Source organism: Diplodia corticola, assembly GCF_001883845.1.
Source record: "Diplodia corticola strain CBS 112549 chromosome Unknown scaffold8, whole genome shotgun sequence".
NCBI lineage: Eukaryota > Fungi > Ascomycota > Dothideomycetes > Botryosphaeriales > Botryosphaeriaceae > Diplodia > Diplodia corticola.
In genome coordinates this window covers 250,216-271,147 of record NW_017971487.1, presented here as the reverse complement: position 1 = coordinate 271,147, position 20,932 = coordinate 250,216, and the positions used below count along the sequence as shown (strand labels likewise).

Genomic DNA, 20,932 nt, shown 5'->3' with positions numbered 1-20,932 from the left:
GGCGTCGACTCGTAGGCGGTGAGGTCGGCGGTCGCGACCGGCATGGCAGATGCAGATCTGCCGGCAAAGCGCCGGCCCAAATTTTTGGCAGCACTCCACCGCGCCTTCCCTTCGCCGCCGCGCGCGCTCTCTTCACTCCTTCATGCGCGAATTGGCCGCGTCGCCCGCCCTCCTGCTCTTCCCCCTCCAACATGGCGCGTAACGCGGGCATGAACATCGCGGATCCCGTCTCGAGCGCCATCAAGGGCGTCGAGTTCGGTGTTCTGAGCGCCGATGAGATCAAGAGCTTGTCAGTCAAGCGCATCACAGCCGCCGTTACTTTTGTAAGTCGTTCTCCGCGGGCAGCTTGCTGAACGGCTCTGACGGGGGTTCTAGGATACATTGGGTCACCCGGTCCCCAATGGCCTGCACGACTTGGCGCTGGGAGCTGCATTGGGCTCGCCCTGCGCGACCTGCAACCTGGACGAATTCCGCTGCCCTGGACACAGCGGCCACATCGACTTGCCTGTTCCCATCTACCATCCCACCTTCATGGACCAATTGCTCCGCCTCCTCCGCGCACAATGCCAGTATTGCCATGGTCTCAAAATGTCCAAAGTGACCACCCACCTCTACTCCTGCAAGCTGCGCTTGATCCATCACGGACTTTTGAAGGAGACGGCAGAGCTCGAAGTGGTCGAGGCTCCGAAGGTCAAGGGCTCGAAAGAGGAGGGTGAGGACGTCGAGTCCGAGGACAGCGATGCTGAGGCCCAGGACATCATTCAGAAGCGCGAGGCCTACGTCAAGCGTGTTTTGAAAGAGGCCGGCATCCGCAAGACGTCCGATGGGTTGCAGAATCGAACCGAAGCGGCTGCCGAGGAGCGAAAGTATATAATCAAGGACTTCCTCTCCGACATCAACAAGTCGAGAAAATGCGCCAATTGCGGCGGTATCTCGCCTTCCTTCCGAAAGGACCGCTATGTCAAGATTTTCAAAAAAGGCCTCAACAAAAGAGACAAGAATGCAATGATCCAGAAAGGCATCAAGGTCACCGCGCCCATCGTCGAAGAAGTCGCCAGAAAACGCGCACTGCAAGCCTCCAAGGACAAGGACGGATCGGATCGCATGGACGTTGACGAAGGTGTCGCTGACATGGGTGAGGAGGATTCTGAGGGCGAGTCGCTTGACGCGGACGAAGAAATTGCTGGAGGCTTGATCGCCGATGCGTCCATGACCGCGACGAAGAAGAAACAAAAGATTGAAGACGAGGGCGAGGGTCAGTCCTACGTCAGCTCTTCAGAAGTCCTGTACAGCCTTGAACGGTTGTTCGAAAAAGAGCAGGATATTTTGTCGCACGTTTACGGCCCGCGCTCTCGTAGAAAGGGCGGAAAGGTTCGCGCCGAGATGTTCTTCATCAAGGCTATGGTTGTGCCACCGAACAAGTTCAGACCAGAGGCCAAGACGGGGGATTCAATCGCCGAAGCCTCTATCAATTCGCTCTACAAGGGGATCCTGACCGCTTGCGACACGATCAACCAGATCGTGCAAGAGATCAAGACGGGCTCCGGCCTGCAAGGCCGACCAGCCAGGACGTACGATTCGCTTCAGGATGCCATCGTCGGACTCCAGGATGCAGTCAACTCGCTGATCGACCGTGACCGTAACCCCACGCAGGGCGCTGCTGGTAAAAGAAACGAGGATGGTATTAAGCAGAAGCTTGAAAAAAAGGAGGGATTGTTCCGTAAACACATGATGGGCAAGCGTGTCAATTTCGCAGCTCGTTCAGTCATCAGTCCTGATCCGAACTTGAACTCTAATGAGATTGGTGTCCCACCGGTCTTCGCAAAGAAGCTGCACTATCCTGAACCGGTCACAAGCCACAACTTCGACGAGTTGAAAGAAGCTGTCCTGAACGGCCCCGACAAATGGCCCGGTGCTGTTGCAGTGGAAGACGAGAACGGCAGTGTCACGCTTCTTGCTAAGAAGAACTACGAGGAGCGCGTCGCTATTGCCAACCAGTTGCTTGCACCTTCTTCCGGAGCGACCTTCTCCGGGGCGAGGAACAAGAAGGTGTACCGGCATCTCAACAATGGCGACGTTGTCATCATGAACAGACAGCCGACTTTACATAAGCCGTCCATGATGGTTCACAGAGCGCGCGTTCTGCCCGGGGAGCGCACCATCCGCATGCACTACGCCAACTGTAACACCTACAATGCGGATTTCGATGGAGACGAGATGAACATGCATTTCCCGCAAAACGAGCTTGCTCGTGCCGAGGCAGCTACCATTGCGGACGCTGACCATCAGTACCTCTCTGCAACAGCGGGAGCACCACTTCGTGGTCTCATCCAGGATCACATCACGTTGTGCGTCCTTCTCTGCTCCAAGGATACCTTTTTCAGCAAAGGTGACTACCAAAACCTAGTCTACGGAGGTCTCAGACCTGAGGACGGCCATACAACCTCGGGAAGACTCCTTACTGTTCCTCCCACTATCTGGAAGCCTCGCCCTCTTTGGACCGGCAAGCAAGTCATCACGACTCTTCTGAAAAACATCAAGCCCGAGGCTCATGGCCCCCTCACTTTCACCTCAAAGTCGCAAACCGCGGCAGAAAGATGGGGTAAGGGATCTGAAGAAGGCAATGTACTTTTCAAGGACGGCGAGTTGCTCACGGGCATTTTGGATAAGAAGCAGATTGGACCCGCCGGCGGGGGTTTGGTCAACGCGGTCTACGAGGCATACGGTCATACCGCTGCCGGCCGTGTTCTGAGTGCTTTGGGAAGGATGCTCACGGTACGTTTTAATCAATCAGCATTCCGAATGCATCACTAACGAGATGGATATAGAAATTACTTCATATGTGGGCCCACTCCTGCGGTGTGCAGGATCTGATCCTCACAGCCGAAGGTGAAAGGGCCAGGAGAGAAGCACTAGAGGCTGCGGAGACAGTTGGCCTCGAAGTCGCCTCGAAATATGTTTCTCTGACCAACAGCAAAATCCGATCCGACAACCCCGAGCTTCTGAGGCGTTTGGAAGCCGTGCACCGAGACGACTCAAAGCAACACGGTCTCGACCAGCTTACTAATGTTGCTTCAGGAGCGGTTTCCTCAGCAGTCACCTCGGCGTGTTTGCCCGACCATTTGATCAAGCAGTTCCCAGCGAACCAGATGCAGCGGATGACGGGTACCGGAGCCAAGGGAAGTCCAGTCAACGCCAACCTGATTTCCTGCAATCTCGGTCAACAGGTTTTGGAAGGTAGACGTGTACCTGTCATGGTCAGCGGTAAGACGCTGCCATGCTTCAGGCCGTACGAGTCAAGTATCAGAGCAGGTGGCTACATTGTTGACCGTTTCTTGACTGGTATCAGACCTCAGGAGTACTACTTCCATACCATGGCCGGTCGTGAAGGTTTGATTGATACAGCCGTCAAGACTTCTCGCTCCGGCTACCTGCAACGTTGTCTCATCAAGGGAATGGAGGGTCTCAAGGTTCACTACGACACCACTGTGCGCGATTCAGACGGCTCGATGATCCAGTTCCTCTACGGCGAGGACGGTTTGGATCCTACCCGAGCGCGATACCTCAACGATTTCAAATTCTCCGCTGAGAACTTCAAGTCGGTCTTCGAATCCATGGATGTCAGAGGACAGCTGTCGAGGCTGCAAAACGACGAGGCCAGCGAGTGGAACAAGAGCGCCTCGAAGAAATACCGCAAGACTGGAGATCTTGGCTGCATGGATCCTGCGCTCGCTAAGTGGAACCCAAGCCGCTATGCGGTTACTTCAGAGAACTTCTATCAAGCGAAGAAGGAGTACCTCGACAAGAACCCTGACAGACTCATCAAGGACAAGAAGCAAAAGGTTGAGACTGGTCTGTCCAAGAAGACGTTCAACGCTTTGCTTGACATCAAATATCTGAAGTCGTTGATTGAACCGGGAGAAGCCGTTGGAGTGGTGGCAGGCCAGTCGATTGGTGAACCATCTACTCAGATGACGCTCAACACTTTCCATCTGGCTGGTCACTCGGCAAAGAACGTTACACTCGGTATTCCTCGTCTTCGTGAAATCGTCATGACAGCTTCGGCTGCCATCTCAACACCGAGCATGACGCTGTACGTGAACGACGAGGTCACGAAGGAGGAGAGTGAGCGCTTCGCCAAGGGCATCAGTCGCCTGTCGCTTGCCCAGATCATTGATGACGTGAGCGTCAACGAATCGCTGGGCCGCGGTGTCGCATATTCGCAAGCGAAGATTTACAAGATCCGCCTGAATTTCTTCCCAGCCAAGGAATACTGCGAGGAATACGCCATCACCATCAAGGACGTCGAGCGTGCGATTGAGACCAAGTTCCTCCATCGTTTGAGGAAGCTGATTCGGGACATTCTCAAGAAAAAGGGTCAAGAGAAGACGCTCAAGACAGCAGCCAAGTCGGATGCGCTGCCTGAGGTTGGCAAGTCTTCTCGGACGGTGAAACAGCACCAGGGCCGCGCTCAAGCTGAAGGAGAAGAGGCAGACGAGGGAGATGGAGTCGATGATGACGAGGACGACGACGACGACGGCGAGGATGAGGATGCCACCAACGACAAGCAGAAGGCCAACCGCCAAATGGCCACGTCATACGAGAACCCCGACGACGACGAGGAGGCGATTGCAGCCGACAACCGCCAAAGAGACGCCACGCCCGATCCGATGCAGGAGGACGAGACGTACGGCGGCAGCCCCAAGCCCGGGCAGAGCTCTGATGACGACTCGGAGAGTGAGTCCGGATCACGACCGCGCAAGACCACCAAGGCCGTTGCTACCGAGAGGGAGCAAAGGATCATGTCGAAGGTCGAGGATGTGACATCATTCAAGTTCGACGACGTGAAGGGTCAATGGTGCGAAGTCACGTTCGAGTATGACGTGTCGACGGCCAAGCTCCTGATGCTCAACCTCGTCGAAACCGCTTGCAAGGACGCCGTGATCCAGGCCGTTCCAGGCATCAAGTCCTGCCTCGCGACGACCGAGAAGGTCGGCACGGAGAAGGTGCCGGTGGTGATCGTGGACGGATCCAACATGACCGCGCTCCGGGACCACCAAAATGTGCATGATCCAAACAGAATGTACACGAACGACATTGCCCAGATCCTCCGGCTGTACGGGGTGGAGGCTGCGCGGGCCAGCATCGTCAGGGAAATGTCGGCCGTCTTCGGCGGTCACGGCATCGACGTCAACAACAGACATCTCAATCTGATCGCCGACGTGATGACCAGAGGCGGTGGATACAAGCCGTTCAACCGGATTGGGCTCAAGAGCAACGTGTCACCGTTCATGAAGATGAGCTTCGAGACGACGGTTGGTTTCTTGAAGGACGCAGTCCTGGAGGAGGACGTCGATACTTTGGACAACCCCAGTGCCCGGATCGTCATCGGCAAGCTCAACAACGTCGGCACGGGCGCATTCGACGTTCTCACGCCGGTGGCTTGAAAGGGGCTACACTAAACAAAAAAGAAAAAAGTTGACTTGTTTGATTGCGACATATCAAGATGGATGGCGTTGAGTTGGGCTTGGAACGGGGTAATGGGAAAATGCTGTTTACAAAAGATTATTTGTGAGTGGAGCGGCTGTAGCATTGAATACAAGCACTTTTCTTCCTTCACGACGTCAGCTCAAGACTTTTTCCGTGCGGTTGCTTGGAAGATACTGGGGGGAGGGTAAGCAAAGGGGAATGCCCATGACCCAGGTAAGTGCGCCTACCATTTCCCCCTTTGCCTTTCAGGAGGCTGAGAAACACCGGCTCTGAGTCATCACTAAGCCAGCCGGGCCGATCTGTGGACGCCGCACTATCGTTGCGTAGCAAGTCACTCCATGTTGGTCCCGACTGCAGATGGACGATTAGGCTGCAGCGCTAGACCGAAAGGGGACTAGAAGACGTGCAGATACGGCAGCGGTACCTATCTTGACCGAGGTCATGATGACTTGGGAGAGGGACGTGAGGAAGAAAGACAGTTGAAATCTGGAGAGACCTTTGCCACCAACAAAAGCTAAGGCAAGAAGCCTATTGGGATCCGGCCACGGCGCTAGGCAGAAGTGACGGTCAGCCCCAGCCACAACGAAGAAGCGGCTAGTGAGTCTCCGAGACACTCTCAACCCATCTCTTGCGCCGATTGGAGCATTCTTGCAGCACTACGCAGTGAAGTCTGCCTCGTATGCGGAAAGTTCCCGGCGATGACTCGAAGCCTGCCTCGTCGTCGAGCACTACGTGTTGCCTAATCCGGCCCCAGGGCACCTCCTCTTGCCCCACGCTCTCCACGCTTCGACGACGCCATGTCTCGGAGAATTGGGCACAGACGAGATGCGATTGGCAGCCATGGCGCAGAGGGCCCTGTTTGTGCGACAGATCGACGTAGGCTCGCGGCCGTTTGGGGCCTTCTGCCTGGTGCCAAGCTTTCTAGATGCCGCGCTTCTGCCTGGACAGACAACACGGACTACTGTGCTGTCTGAAGCCCCACAGAATGCGGGGTGGGATAAGAGTCAACGATTGGAAATCTTGGTGGTGAGGGCAGTATAAAGTGGTCGTCGGTGAGGAGGGTTCGTCCGGCAGCTTTGCTCTGCAGCTTAACTGCTCACCTGCCTCTCCTCAACGATTCCTCCGCCACTCCCACCCCAAACACTCACAATGGCGGACAGCAAGAACAACCAGACCGACGCCGCCGCTGCCGCCGCTGCCGCCGAGCCGACGGACCTGCGCAAGCAGATGGAGGCCATGATCCGGTACAAGGTCGAGTGTGAGGACCAGTACGGCCCCAAGTTCGACGTCAAGCAGGATGGCACGCCCTTCGACCTGCAGGTGTCGCAGGACCCCAGCGCCATGGTCGACGTGCGCGATCCCGTCTTCGAGATCATCACCGGCCTCGACGTCGCCTCCAACCGGCCCAAGTTCTACGGCGGCCTGTGGGGCGAAAAGTTCGGTGCCGGCGCCGACGGCGGCATCGAGTCTTGGGCCGCCCAGGCTGCGACGGCCCCGGACCTCCTGAGCGCCGATGAAGAGGAGAAGGAGAAGAAGAAGGAGCCGCCGACGCTCGAGAACAAGCGTATCCTCAAGATCGGCGAGACCCGCATGGTCATCCACTCTGCGTGGCTGCTCGAGGCCATCAGGGAGGTCGTCCAGTTCTATCCGAGGTAAACCATGCTTCTTGCCACCGACACCCCAGCATCGCTAACACTGCGAAACCAAAAAGCCAAAACCTTACCGGCGACACCGTCACCGTCCACGAGCCGTACTGCGCCCTGGTGCACTACATCACCGAGCTGCGTGACCTGAAGAACCGGCTGGCGCTCGACCGCGTGACGGACCCGGAGCAGGAGCCGGACGACGTGTCGGTCAAGTACGAGCACCTGCGCATTCTGCTCGAGTACCTCGAGCCGCACGTCGAGAGAGTGGCACTGCCGGCTCGCCGGCGCCTCAGGCGCGACGAGCCCACCACCACGTTCGAGGACCTGTGGTACCTGCTGCGGCCGGGCGAGCTGTCGTACTGCACGCACGACGACGAGGTGCTGGGCTGCGCCATCGAGAGCGTCGAGCTCGAGACGGCGGACACCAAGGAAGAACGTAAGTGGACGGTGAAGGTGTGGTTCCTCGGCCACCGGTGGAAGACGGCGCGCATGCGCCGCGCGCTGCTAGACATCGAGGTGCCGTACTTCGAGGGCGAGAAGGAGGTCACGAAGCTGCCTGTCTACCCGCGCAAATTCTTCGACGAGCGCGACGGAGGCGAGCGGAGGGCCAAGTTCCAGAAGCGGGGCGCCAAGGCGTGCAATATCTCGTGGGAGGGCCACTCTTACCTGTCCTACAAGGGTCAGTTCATGGACAAGGCGAAGGCATACGTAAGTGATCCAGGCAAGGGGGCAGATGCCGAACGGTACCAATGCTAACGGAGTGCGCAGTACGAGGGCCAGATTGTCGCCGAGACGGCCATCCCGAGGCGCGAGAAGGTGCCGGAGAACCAGTGGGAGTTCAAATGGGACAGCTACCTCGATTACGCGACGGAGAAGAGCCTCGAGAAGGACAGGGCGGCTTCGCACATGCAGCCCGTGTGCCTCAATCCGGAGGCGGTGTCGCGGGAGATGCTCTCAGACGACCACCTGTTCCTGGTGTCGCCGGTGATGCTCGCGTTCGCGCTGGGCCACAAGGCGTGGATGCCGGTGCACGTCGACCACATGCACTCAATGGGCCCATCGTCGTACGTGCCGGACGCCAACATCGGGGCGGACAACCTGCGAATCATCCGCGCGCTTTCGCACCGGCAGGTGTCGACCAAGCAGTCGTGGTCGGCCGACTTCATCAAGAACAAGGGCGAGGGCGTCGTGGTGCTGCTGCACGGCCCTCCCGGCGTGGGCAAGACGTACACGGTAGAAAAAACAGCTTTGAGCACGCGGCGCCCTCTGCTGGCGCTAACCATTGGCGACCTGGGCCGCAACGAGGAGAAGATCGAGAAGGAGCTGACCATGTGGTTCGACCTGGCCCACCGCTGGCGCGCCATCCTACTCATCGACGAGGCCGACATCTTCCTCGAGCGTCGCCGCGCCTCGGACCTCGCGCGCAACGGCATCGTGGCCGCCTTCCTACGCAAGATGGAGTACTTTGGCGGCATCCTCTTCCTCACGACCAACCGCGTCGAGCATATCGACGAGGCCTTTATGTCGCGCGTGCACGTCGTCATCGGCTTCGACAAGCTCGACCGCACGCGCCGCCGCGTCATCTGGGCCAGCTTCGTCGACAAGCTCAAGCGCGAGATGGGCGGCAAGCTGCGCGTCAGCGACGAGGCGGAGCGCTTCGTACTCGACGACGAGGAGATGAGCGCCGTGGACTGGAACGGCCGCGAGATCCGCAACGCGTTCCAGACGGCCATCTCGCTCGCCGAGTTCGAGGCCATCGAGGATCCCGATCACGACGACCAGGCCGAGACCATTGTCGGCGTCGAGCACTTCCGCCAGGTCATGGAGATGAGCAAGACATTCAAGAGCCACGTCGAGACGGCCCGGAAGGAGAACAGCGACAGCGAGTGGTCGGCGGATTTCTAAAGTCTCTCGGCTGGTAGAGGCACGACGATGGCGGCGGTCTGAATGCCGGGGACAGCGGATGGGTGGCTTGGCTATAGAAAAAACGTAAACCATTGCCCTGTTCGGCTTCGCCCTCTTTTGCGTATGTGAAGCTTGCGGCGGTGAGATTGGGATGTGCGGTGTCTTTTAATTTATCCCGTGAGCCACTGATCGTGTAGGCATGAAGTACTTGGGACGTATAGCGAGATGGGCCGTGCGCCATATATGAATAGACTGCGGCACGTGGAGCAGGCAGTGTAGGCAGATCATATAGCGCATGGGGCGTGGTTGAATACTAATCGTCAACAGATGCGTCAGCGTGCGTGGCATGACAACACGGCGGTCCGAGAGCGCAGGGTCCGGGTCGCCATGGCGGGCCTGTAGAGCAAACCGTAAGCGGTACCTGCTTCCGCGAGATTTTATTTCCTTCTCCTTTGGTGGTGCGGAGCGGGGCCGGGCACGACAGCGAATGCGCTTTTTTCCTCTGCTCCTCCCGATCCCTCCTGCTGGGACCCGGTTGATGTACTCGGTGCCTGGCTGCCGGGGCTCTCGGCGCAAAGGAAGTCTGGGAGGATCGGCCTTTTGCTGCATCAGCTGAATTATTGCCAGATGGTGCCGAGACACGGAGAGCCTCTCGAGCAGTTGCCGCGAACAGCACCCCCATAAAAGATCACCGCCGCCGTTGCCCAAACCATGCCCGGCTGCCGTCGCACCACCAAACTCAAACTGAAGGAAAAGAGGAGCAGGACGGACGGCAATAAAGCGGCAGGGCCCGGATGGCCTCTCGCCTCCATCCCGAGGGGAGGGCGGTTGGCTGGGGCGGGTGTAGGACCGAAAGCGGCAGCGACGTCGTTGGACGTCTGGCGAAGGTGTGGAGAAGCACGGATCCGTCGCGGCGGCGGGCTGGCGCGTGTGCGGTGGGTGTGCGGTGCGTTTGCGGTGGGTGTGCGGCGCGTGTGCGGAGCGCGTGCGGTGGCGGGAAGCTGGACCATCTCGGCAACCCCGATGCCTCTTCCCTCTGCGCCTCTGGGGCTCTGGGGCTCTGGGCCCTGGGCTCTTGCCGCGCTGGGCCCTGAGCTCTTGCCGCGCTGGGCAACCGCTGCCTTCTGCGCTCCCATTGGCCCCGGGCATTTTTGATTCTCTGCTGCCTTCGTGCCTTCCAGCTGGGAAGATGCGGGTCCGGAGTCCGGAGCCGCGCCGCCGCCCGCGCTCCTCCTCCAACCCTGCTCCAACAGGGTGTCCAGGGTGTCCAGGGTCTCGCCATCAGGCCTACTAGCGCGCGCGGCGCGCGGCGCGCGGCGGATGTCCAGCCGGATGGACGCCGGATGGACCACCTCGACCCCGGGTGGCTTCCGGTCCAGTCGTAGCTCCATGTTGTATACCTTCGCTACGCTCGAGCCCCGTCTGCCTTCACCATGGCAACCCGGCTGGAAAAATCAGACGAGTCGGCCCAGCAAAACAGATGAATCCCATAGCTTTCCCTTTTGCGTATCTGATCAGCGTCGGGGGTGTTTGCATGCCCGTCAAGGGTGGCCCATCTTTTTGCCCCGCCGCGCTTAATGAGAGCATCGGCCAGACTGCTGAGCCTTCCAACGAAAGCACACCTTGGGGCCCAGCCTTGGTGACGGGCAAGACAAACGAGCTGGCAAAGGTAAGCGGGCACTATGTTCTAACCATGCAAGTCTTGGGAGAGCCTCTGACCCTTCTACACATGGACAGCGTAGTAACAACTTCCACGCAACCTGGAAGTCGAAGCGATGACGCCAAAGGCGAGATACGAGCTGTTTCTCTATGCGTTACCCCACATCCATAGGCCATCGTAGTAGACCCCTCAGTTTGGTACAAGTTCCGAGACCCTTCCTCTAATGCCAGCTTGCTCCTCCTCGGTGAAGGTCATGCCAAACACGTCGCGCAGGGCCTTGAGCCGCTCGGGCTCTGACTTGCAAGACCGGACGAGCCGACTTTTCCCACCCAGATTCTCCTTGACCTCTCCGTGCACGAGCATCAGCTTGCCGTAGATCTCGCCCGTCTGCCCGTCCGGCCCGGGATCCCGGCGCAGGAACTTGACCACCAGCGGCGTGAAGGTCTGGAAGCTCTGCGGGCACCTGCTGGTGTAGTAGTTCAGCACCTCAAAGTCCTGGTGCAAGAACTCGGTCTCGGTGAAACAGAAGAACGAGTTCCAGCCCTGGTCGGCGCCGTTGCGGTACTGGTAGATCCATGTGGCGGGTCTCTCGGCCGACGTGTTGGTCGCGTTGTCGATGCTCTCGCGCGACAGGCGGATCTGCTGCGGTCCAATGTTCTGCGTGACATGATGCTCGACCAGCGGCACGGGCTGGCGCATCTGATCGCCACCAAAGCCTGTATCAGACACCCATTTGGTCCCGTCGGCAAGAGTGACGATGTTCACGACATGTACCCTGGATTGGCTCCAGTCAGCATCGCCCAAAAGGCAGCCATGGCTTCGGAAGGGGAGCGCACCATCCCGTGTAGTCGCCAAACGGGACGCCGTTCTTGCGCGGTCTAGCCCGGGCCCCTGTCAGGTAGACCTGGAAGCCTAGAGCCCGCAGCACATGATTGAAGAATATGCTGTGCTCCATGCAATACCCGCCACGCCCGTTGGCCAGGAATTTCTCGAGAATGTCATGCACATCCAGGGAGACGTTGACGTCCTTTGCATAGTGTAGGGACAGGTTCTCGTACGGCAGGGTTGAGATGTGATGGACATGCAGGGCCGTCAAGCATGCGAGATCCAGCGCAGGGTTCTTGTTCTTGTCCCGGCGGAATTCCTGCGGCAACCGAATGTGATCGAAGTAGCGATGGAGCTGGCTGGGGGTCAACGGCGACGGCATGGTGGACGCTAGGCAGTGAAGTCAAAGTAGTGCATGCAGCAAGGATTGCCCAAGCCGGCGTGGATACAGAGACGGCGATGCAAAGTCGTCGAGTGGTTGGATGAGTCACTGCTGCCAAGACGGCCGCTGGTGGGACAGCGCCCTCTCCTGCAGCACATTTAAAGTGGCCCACTTCGAAGCAGAGAGAACGCCTCAGGATCAGGCTGCGTCTGTTTCTGATGAGCAGAGAAGGTGTTCCTGATCGGGTAGGCGGCCCCAGTACTGCCAAAACGGGCCGATGGGCTGGACGTAGCCAACGCCGCCACCTCGACCTGAAGCACTCATCAAGCCGCTTGTGGCTGGGAGCGCATGCGAGGCAGAGCCCAGAGCCGCGGAAGATGCCGCCCGGTGATGGAAAGGACGACCACAGCACCGCACCACAATCGCAAGAGTCTCGGGGTGTGACGTTGCGCAGGGCAGCAAGGACAGCAGCAGCAGGCCCTGTCTCCACCACCGGCGGCGTGATGGCCAGCAGGCGGCGACCAATGGCGTGCGAGTCGGAGGCTTTCCCGAGCGGCGCTGGCAGCGGGCGGGCGGGGTTGGGGCGAGGGCGACAGCTGGCGTCTGGGCGCCGACTGCAGGCTGACGGCGGGGGCGGAGACGCCAGACGCGGGGTTTCGGGCTCCACCATGCCAGAGCCTCAATGGACCGGAAAGCCGAACGCCGCCCTCCTCGGCTCCATGCGCCCTGCCGTAGGCCCGACGTCACTTATCAATACTTTTGACTTTCCTGTCCGCAACTCCTCGCACGCCCCCGCATCTCGCTGCCGGCCAACAAATCGCTCTGGCAGCCCCTCACCTCCTGCGCCAACCCCCTACGCCCAGCCGTTCTGCCGGCGTCCCGCTTTCATCGCCCGCCATCCGCCCAAACCGGCTGTTTCGCTGCCGCAATGGAACCCCCTCACCCCCAAGATGACGTCCACCGCGCCTCGCTGCGCCACCCAGAAGCATTCTGGTCCGCCCAGGCCGCCCAGCTGCACTGGCACAAGCCGCCGTCGCGCGCCCTCGACCTTACCACCAAGCATCTGCCCGCCATCGGCGTGCAGCACCCGCATTGGTCATGGTTTCCCGACGGCGAGATGAACATTTCCTACAACTGCGTTGACCGCCACGTGCTTGCCGGAAACGGCAGTTTCACTGCCATAGCCTGGGACTCGCCTGTTTCAGGGTCCAAGGAGAAAATAACATACCAGCAGTTGCTGGAAGAGGTCGAGGTTTTGGCCGGCGTTCTGAGAGAAGAGGGCGTGAAGAAGGGCGATGTTGTTCTCATTTATAGTCAGTCCGCTGTTTTCTTTACTGCCCGCCAACCACTTGATCAAGCAGCTGACGAAGTTTAGTGCCAATGATACCCGCAGCATTGTTTGCTATGCTCGCAGTTGCGAGACTTGGAGCCATCCATGCAGTCGTTTTCGGGGGCTTTTCTTCTGGCTCCCTAGCGCAGAGAATAGAGGCATCAAAACCAAGCGCGATTCTAACAGCTTCTTGTGGAATCGAAGGCGTCAAAGGTCCCCTTGGCTATCAAAAACTCGTTCAAGGAGCCGTTCAGAAAAGCGCCTTCAAGCCTTTCAAGACCATCATCTGGCAGCGCGACCAGCTTCGCTGGGATCCGGTAGCCAAAGAGAATGGGGAGAGAAACTGGCAAAGAATCGTCAAGAGTGGAAGAAACAGAGGCGTCAGGGCAGAACCTGTGCCGGTAAAATCAACAGACGGCCTTTACATCATCTACACGAGTGGTAAGTCAAGTTCCCCACAACCTGTCTTTTCCTTCCGGATAAAAATTAGCCTGAATACCGGATTGAGTCATCTGTACAGGCACTACTGGTCTTCCCAAAGGGGTTCTCCGGGATGTCGGCGGGCATGCCGTCGGGCTCAATTTTTCCATGCGATACATGTTCGGGCTCAACCGTCCCGGCGATGTGATGTTCTGTGCATCGGACATTGGATGGGTGGTCGGGCATTCGTACATTGTCTACGGACCTTTGCTCGCCGGAGCGACAACTGTCCTTTTCGAGGGTAAGCCAATCGGCACGCCTGATGCTGGCACTTTTTGGCGAATCGTCGAAGAATACAAGGTTAAGACCATGTTTACCGCCCCAACAGCCCTGCGGGCGATCCGGAGAGAAGACGGGGATAACACCTTCTTCGAAAAAACCGGCGCACGTGGCGGACTAAAAAGTTTGACCGGACTGTTCCTGGCAGGCGAGCGGAGCGAACCGAGCATTGTGACCATGTACCAGCGGCTCCTGGATAAACATTGCGCTCCCAACGCAATTGTCAACGACAACTGGTGGAGCTCCGAGTCCGGGTCGCCAATTTCGGGGCTCGCGTTGAATGCAGCAGCTGGGAGGCATTTTAACGCTGTGGAGAGGGCGAAGCCGCTGCCAATCAAGGCAGGGTCCGCGGGTAAACCGATGCCTGGCTTTAATGTCAAGGTTGTCGATGACGACGGCAATGAGGTCAACCAGGGCACCATGGGCAACATCGTGCTCGGGATCCCTCTTGCGCCCACCGGAATGACCACCCTGTGGCAGGACGAGGAGCGATTTTACAAGGGATACCTGAAGAGATTCGACGGACGCTGGATCGACACCGGTGACGCGGGCATGGTCGACAGCGCCGGATACGTGCATGTCATGTCCAGGTCGGATGATGTAAGTGAGGTCTGCGGCGGCAGTCGAGGTTCGCGGCTGACACTGGGCAAGATTATCAACGTTGCAGCTCACCGTTTCAGCACTGGTAAGTGCCCGGCAGGCGGCGCGCTCAGACTCGGCTCGTCAGCGCTGACAGGCTTGGCAACCAACAGGCGCGATCGAGCAGGCGATCACATCGCATCCCGGCGTGGCGGAAGCGTGCGTGGTCGGGATTCCCGACGCGCTGAAGGGCCATCTGCCGTTCGCGTTCGTCACGCTCTCGACCCACGAGCATCCGGGGCCGGCACTACCCGACCAGCAGCTGTTCCAAGAGGTCCAGGGCTCAGTTCGCGAGCAGATCGGGTCAATTGCCAGTCTCGGCGGGATGATCCAGGGCAAGGGTATGATCCCGAAGACACGGAGCGGCAAGACGCTGCGGCGGGTGCTGCGCGAGCTCGTGGAGAACGCGGTGCATGGCGAGATGGACAGGGAGGTGCAGGTGCCGGCCACGGTCGAGGACGCGGCGGTGGTCGAGGTCGCGCGGACGCGGGTCAAGGAGTACTTTGCGGCCAAGGGCAGGGGCGCGCACCAGGCGGTGGAAGCGAGAGCGAGGCCGAAGCTGTAATGGGCGGCGGTCGAGCAGGAGGCGGGCGTGAGGCATGTTCCGCCCAAGAGGGAAGCTGGCGCCTGCGCGGTGATAATTTGACACGGTTCGTACGAGAGCGTCACGGCGTCGTTCTGGCGGGAGAGTCATCAAACGGCGTGTTTAGTGAGCAGGACGAAGCGCATTACCCAAGAGATGATTGCTCGCGCGCACGCCCGCCATCTGGACGGCGGCCCGCTCCCCGCTCGGAAATCAGAGCAATAAGAGCAGTAATTGCTGCTGGGGCGTGCTGCGGCGTGCTGCGGCGCGCTGCGGCGCGCTGCTATTATCGCGGCGGCGGGCGCGGGTCACGTGCGACGGGCAGCTCAGTCGCTGGGGGCGAGCCCGAGGGCCAGGGCGCGGTTCCGGCTGGGCGGTTGCTGGACTCCATGGCTGCTGTGGTAGTCGGACAATTTCGATTCAGCGGTCGCGAGCTGCCGACGCTGTCACGGCTGTGCTGGGCCGTGCTACGAATCAGCACGCCTGGCGGGCGTCGGCCCGCGTGCGGCCTCGTCGGGGAAGCGCTGCGAGCGCTCCCTGCTGCTGCTCGCTGCGGCCTAGCGCATCCCGGGCCTTTGATTAAGGTGCTCCAGCGCGCGCTCTGGGGAATAGGTGGGGTCTGTCCTCTTTATTTGCAGGGCCTGCAGCTCCTCATTTCAGCGAGAGTCATGGCCTGGCAAACGGGCCGTGGGCTCCCCATCCGCAGGCGCGCGCACCCAACGGCGCAACGCGCAACGGCGAATGAATGTCAAACAGCGGCCGCGAGCGCCCTGAGCGGCCATGTGTGCGCGCGGCCACGACTCGCGCCCAGCTGATCTCCCGGCCGGAATCGAGCGCGCTGCTGCGCTGCTGCCCGCCTGGCCTGGCTTCGGAGGGATCAAGACGCCTGCGTCGGCTCGGGGCCACGACGCTTAGTGTGCTCCCAGTCCGCCAGTGCCTCGCCGGGCCAATGGCCACGGCCTTCTTCTACTCCACTCTTGCACCGCTGCCCATCCCATCCTCCTTTCGAAAATTCTCCTCGCGCAGTGGCCAGTGCGAGCGAGCAATGCCCGCGCGCCCGCAGCCCTGACACCCACCAGCTCCCGCGCCCTTAGCACCAGCCCATTCACGTGTGTCGCTAGCCCAGATCTCCCTCCCAGCCAGCAGCACCACACGCCCATCACCCACTCCCAGCCGACCTCGCACAGGGCCCAAAGGTCGTACTTACACGCCACCGCTCCTCACCTTCGTTTCACCCTTCCCCCCCCCCTCCGAGAGCCTCCCTCGTTGCTCAATTGCTCCCCCAGAACGCCAAAGGAGCCCGGCCGACCAGCGGAGCCCGCGCCGTGCTACCAGCAAACCGCCCTCGCGCCCAACCTCACCGCAGCGCTGCCCCTCGTTGCACGCCGCAACGCACGACGAGCGCCTCCTCCCACACGTGGCCGCCCAACTAGTCCCATAGCTGCCGCCGCTGCATCCCCGACCGACGAGAGACGCAAGGCATTTCGCACCCCGTCGCCAGTAAATACCTGCCGACAGCCCGACTCCGCCTGCCCCAAGTCCAGGCCCGACTCCATCGCCGCGACCCCCCCAGCCAAGCTCCCCGACGCGCACCGCAGCACGCAGCCACCATGGCGGGGAAAATGACCCTGTACAAGCTGGTGGTGCTGGGTGACGGAGGCGTGGGCAAGACCGCGTTAACCATCCAGGTAGGGAGCTCGCCGCCCCCGCTCCAAGCCCCGACCCTGCTAACCTCGCCATCCACAGCTCTGCCTCAACCATTTCGTCGAGACGTATGACCCAACCATCGAAGACTCGTACCGCAAGCAGGTGCAGATCGACGGCCAGTCGTGCATGCTGGAGGTGCTGGATACCGCAGGCCAGGAGGAGTACACGGCGCTGCGGGACCAGTGGATAAGAGACGGCGAGGGTTTTGTCCTGGTCTACAGCATCTCCTCACGCTCGTCGTTCGCACGCATACAGAAGTTCCACCACCAGATACAACGCGTTAAGGAGTCCGCCCTCACCAGCTCCCCCACCTACCCCGGCTCCCCCCTCAGCTCGACGTCCGCCGGCTCGGGATCTTTCGGCCCTTCGCCCATCATGCTCGTCGGCAACAAGTGCGACCGCGTCACCGAGCGCGAGGTCTCCACCCAGGAGGGCAGCGCACTAGCCCGGGACCTGGGCTGCGACTTTGTCGAGGCATCCGCGAAAAACTGCGTCAACGTCGAGAAGGCCTTTTACGACGTTGTGCGCCAGCTCCGTCGCCAACGCCAGCAGGCCGGCAGGAATTCCAAGAGCTCTGACCCGAAGGGAGGTAAGGGCGCCCGCACGCCCACCGCCGGCACCCGAGGGGACCGCCGCTACAGGGACGACAAGGGCGGCAGAGGAGGAAAGGATCATAAGCCCAAGTGTGTCATCCTCTAAACTGCCGGCGGATGGCTCCTCGACGTCGACGACGATTCGCCCGAGAGCCCTTCCCTGCGACACATGCCTGCCGCAGCGCGCCGTGGGAAGGACGCAGCCACCTTCTACTTTCACCTCCCATGCGTCGCTGGCGCTGTCCTCGCAGAAATGTGAACGCGCGTGCCGGTCTTGGAATGAGTCCACCACGTCGATTCGCGGCACAACACCCACATTGAACCCCCACGTTCTGCATGGGGGCTAACCACAACGCTCAATGTCCACGCTCCCGGGTTTCGAAGGTCACATTCCTTGATTCGGGAGGTTTGAAGATCTGGGAACCCTGCATCCATTCCTTTCCCCTACTCCTCTCTCTATCTCTCTCTCACTCTCAATCTCTGTCTCTCTCCACCCCAACCGAAATCCGCCAAAAAAAACACAACCACAGGCGGATGCGCCCGATACGCTGTCAAACGGAACATGCACGGAGGCCTTCTTGGCAGACTCGTCTGCAAGGCCACGCATCACTGTGACTTGCCAGAACATCATCAGGCTTTTTCTTGGGTCTCTTGCTCATAGAGACTTGCATAGGGTACGGCGTTCTGGGAGTAATGGGATCAATGTCACGGCACGAGCCGCGGAGGTGGCTCACTTTTGGGCTTTTTATATGGCGTCGCATGCTGGGAGGTGCATTGCAGCAAGGTGTTCTCCGTCTATACTATTATATTTTCCCCGACATCTCCCTCGCAAAAAGTGCTTGTTCATCAGGAGCTTCGTCCTACCAGTTCATTTCCTTGCACCTATTTTTCTTTCATTTGTTTAGCCGATGATAGCCGCCTAGATCCCAGCCTGAATGAGATTCCCGCAGGCTTCTCTTTTTGTCAACTAGTTTTCCTTATCACGCGGAAGCCCAGTACCCTTGCTTTCTTTGCTCAGCTTGGTTTTGGAGCTTCCAGATGTAGAAGAAGGAGCTTCTGTGCTTGGGCGTGTTCTCCCCCCGCAACCCGTCAGCGTCTTTGTGCAGCAGCGCGGGCTTTGGTCTCGACCCAGGGCTGGCTAGTAACTTCTGGAGCCGCCTCCCCCGCATCCCTTGTCCTTGTTCTCTCTACTCGCTACAGCCGCCACCCGCTCTCGTGCTCCCCCTTTGCCCTAGGCGCGCTCTGGAGCAGCGGGAGCAAGTGTACAGCAGAATACAGAAATGAAAAGCCATAGCTTCCTGGGAGATTTCGTTTGGGCGTGCAGGCCCCCTCCAATAGTGATCCGCGGCGCGTGCGCGCATGGAGCGGTACATCATGCATGCGGCGTGCGGCGTGCGGCAAGCGGCAAGCGGCAAGCGGGCTGGGATGGGGCTGTGACAGGTTTTAGGATCTTATCTGCAACGCCCGAGGGCCTATTTTCTTTCTCTGCGGGCGCAAAAACGCAAATAGATTGGCGCTTCAGGATGCGACGCTCCGGGCCCCCGGGGCAGGCTGCCTGCATTCGTACGGCAAGCTGCTGCTGTATGTGCCTTCCATCTCCTCCCCCCTCCCCGTCCCCGACGCCGCGTTTCGCCCCGCCCCGCGCTCCCAGAGCAGGGCTAGGCAGGCGGTGGGTGACACATACCAGGGCGGGACGGCTCTGCGATTGCGATAAGTGCGGTCGAGCCATTGGCAGGCCCAGCTGGATTGCATATACTGTGTACATACATGCAATAGCCAGCTATCATTCGGGGGCCGGCCGGGGGCCGGGGGCCGGGGGCCGGGGGCCGGGGGCTCGGGGCTCGTATTTCTACGCGCACCAGCAGCGCGGCCAAGAGACCAGCCATTGACGAACGGCGACGAGCGAGAATAATAAAATGCGTGCTGGCCGTCGTGTTGGGCGGAACGGGCGCATCACGTCGGCGCGGGCGCGGGCGCGGGCGCGGGCGCGGGCGGGTGCTGGGCTGCGCCTGCTTGGGCGATGGGGATTGAACCACCGCTGCCTGCTGCCACGCGCTTTGCCGCATGGATAGCTGTCCGTCCCTCTCCTTCTTCTGGCTTTGACGCAATCGCACGCGCGGCTCGCTGCCCATTCGCTACCTTGGCTCAACGCTGCTCCGGCGGGATCCCCCCCCACCTGATGCCTAGTGTTGTTTCTGCCGCCTCGATCTGTGCCCATCGCCATCGGAAAATGGGCTGACTTCTGAGGGGAGCGGTAAGGCTGTTGGCGGGCATGCGTGCTGCCCGCCCGATTCCGGCCAGGAGTTTGACTCGAGCGGCGGAAGGAGATTGGGGTGGCTTGCCTTTATACTCGACCACATCGCGACATGCTTTCCCGCTTCAGCACTGCCCATCGATCGTTCGCACGACCTTAGTCAGTTACCCGGCCGCTCGCAAGGCCTGCCGCCTTGACTCCTCCCACTCCCGCCTCCGGTGGTGCATGGAGACCCGAGTGCAGAGAGGCAAAATTTGGAGATGCGCGACTCGATGGTGTTGTGTTTTCAGGGATGCCGCCTGAATAATGGCCTACCTACTACGTGCATACAACACAGCGCAGAGTATGAGCGGCGGGCGACCAGGGTGTCTCGCTACGCAGGTGCCTAGGCACAGCATCTGCACCTGTCCATGTCTCGCAATAATCCCAGACGACGAGACAGAGGTTGGATCCGGCGGCGGCACCGCGGCCGGCAGCCTCTGCGGCGGGCGGCGGCGGCGGACGCGCTTCGACTTCCTGTTCGCCGCCTGCCGCCAGCCCGCAATGATGGCTTCCTCATCCGTGCGCGCCTTCGAGTTGCTTGATCTCAATCAATCGGGATGTCACAGACTCCTGACAGACACCTTGCTGCCCCGCACGGTGCTTTCCCTTATTTTTTTTTTTCCTTCTCTGTCCTGGCCCCTTCTCTCCTCACCCCCTCTCGTCGTTCGCTTCGGTTGCGAACTCCAAGCGAGCGAGCGCCGACGGTGATGGAGGGTTGGAGGGAGGAAAAATAGACCGCCCGATAATAATTATGGACAGGGAGGGGCCGCCTTTGCGCGACGCAGGGCCATATTTTGCGACATTTGCGCACAGCAGCCTTTGGCTCGACGTTTCGGCGCAGACAACCCTGCACCTGCGCCTCTCTCTCGACCTCGCCCCGCGCCTTGCTACACGCCGAGTCACGTTGGGTCTGTTTTGGCCTGTCTTGAGACGGCTGCGATCTATAAAAAGAAAACAAACATTGATCTTCGCAAAGCGACATCACCATATCGGCTGCGGAAGCGCCAGGCTGCGTTGCCCCGTCGCAGCCTCGAATCGAAGTGTTAGCGGTGGTCGACCTTCACCAGGATATTCCCCACCATCCGCCCTTGCAGCGGAGCGACGCTTTCTGCTTTCG

The 20,932-nt window shown here is 60.0% G+C and overlaps 5 protein-coding genes across 5 annotated transcripts; 4 read left to right on the top strand and 1 right to left on the bottom strand.

Annotated features, from left to right (window-relative positions):
* Positions 1–191: 191 nt before the first annotated feature.
* On the top strand, positions 192–5,447 carry BKCO1_800092 (dna-directed rna polymerase i subunit rpa1; the record flags this gene model as incomplete). Its single annotated transcript, XM_020279436.1, has 3 exons — positions 192–323; positions 376–2,775; positions 2,829–5,447. The coding sequence occupies 3 exons, from the start codon at positions 192–194 to the stop codon at positions 5,445–5,447; spliced, it is 5,151 nt and encodes a 1,716-aa protein (XP_020133435.1).
* Positions 5,448–6,639: 1,192 nt separating this feature from the next.
* BKCO1_800091 (p-loop containing nucleoside triphosphate hydrolase) lies at positions 6,640–9,041 on the top strand (the record flags this gene model as incomplete). Its single annotated transcript, XM_020279435.1, has 3 exons — positions 6,640–7,142; positions 7,202–7,844; positions 7,905–9,041. The coding sequence occupies 3 exons, from the start codon at positions 6,640–6,642 to the stop codon at positions 9,039–9,041; spliced, it is 2,283 nt and encodes a 760-aa protein (XP_020133237.1).
* Positions 9,042–10,890: 1,849 nt separating this feature from the next.
* Positions 10,891–11,908, bottom strand: BKCO1_800090 (arylamine n-acetyltransferase 2; the record flags this gene model as incomplete). The annotated part of the gene is made up of 2 exons (XM_020279434.1): positions 10,891–11,476; positions 11,538–11,908. 2 exons carry the CDS (start codon positions 11,906–11,908, stop codon positions 10,891–10,893), a joined length of 957 nt encoding a protein of 318 aa, XP_020133359.1.
* A 928-nt stretch (positions 11,909–12,836) lies between these two features.
* On the top strand, positions 12,837–15,201 carry BKCO1_800089 (propionyl-synthetase; the record flags this gene model as incomplete). Its single annotated transcript, XM_020279432.1, has 5 exons — positions 12,837–13,221; positions 13,284–13,679; positions 13,759–14,597; positions 14,649–14,682; positions 14,750–15,201. 5 exons carry the CDS (start codon positions 12,837–12,839, stop codon positions 15,199–15,201), a joined length of 2,106 nt encoding a protein of 701 aa, XP_020133418.1.
* Positions 15,202–16,829: 1,628 nt separating this feature from the next.
* Positions 16,830–17,625, top strand: BKCO1_800088 (ras small monomeric gtpase-like protein; the record flags this gene model as incomplete). The annotated part of the gene is made up of 2 exons (XM_020279431.1): positions 16,830–16,907; positions 16,966–17,625. The coding sequence occupies 2 exons, from the start codon at positions 16,830–16,832 to the stop codon at positions 17,623–17,625; spliced, it is 738 nt and encodes a 245-aa protein (XP_020133417.1).
* Positions 17,626–20,932: the final 3,307 nt, after the last annotated feature.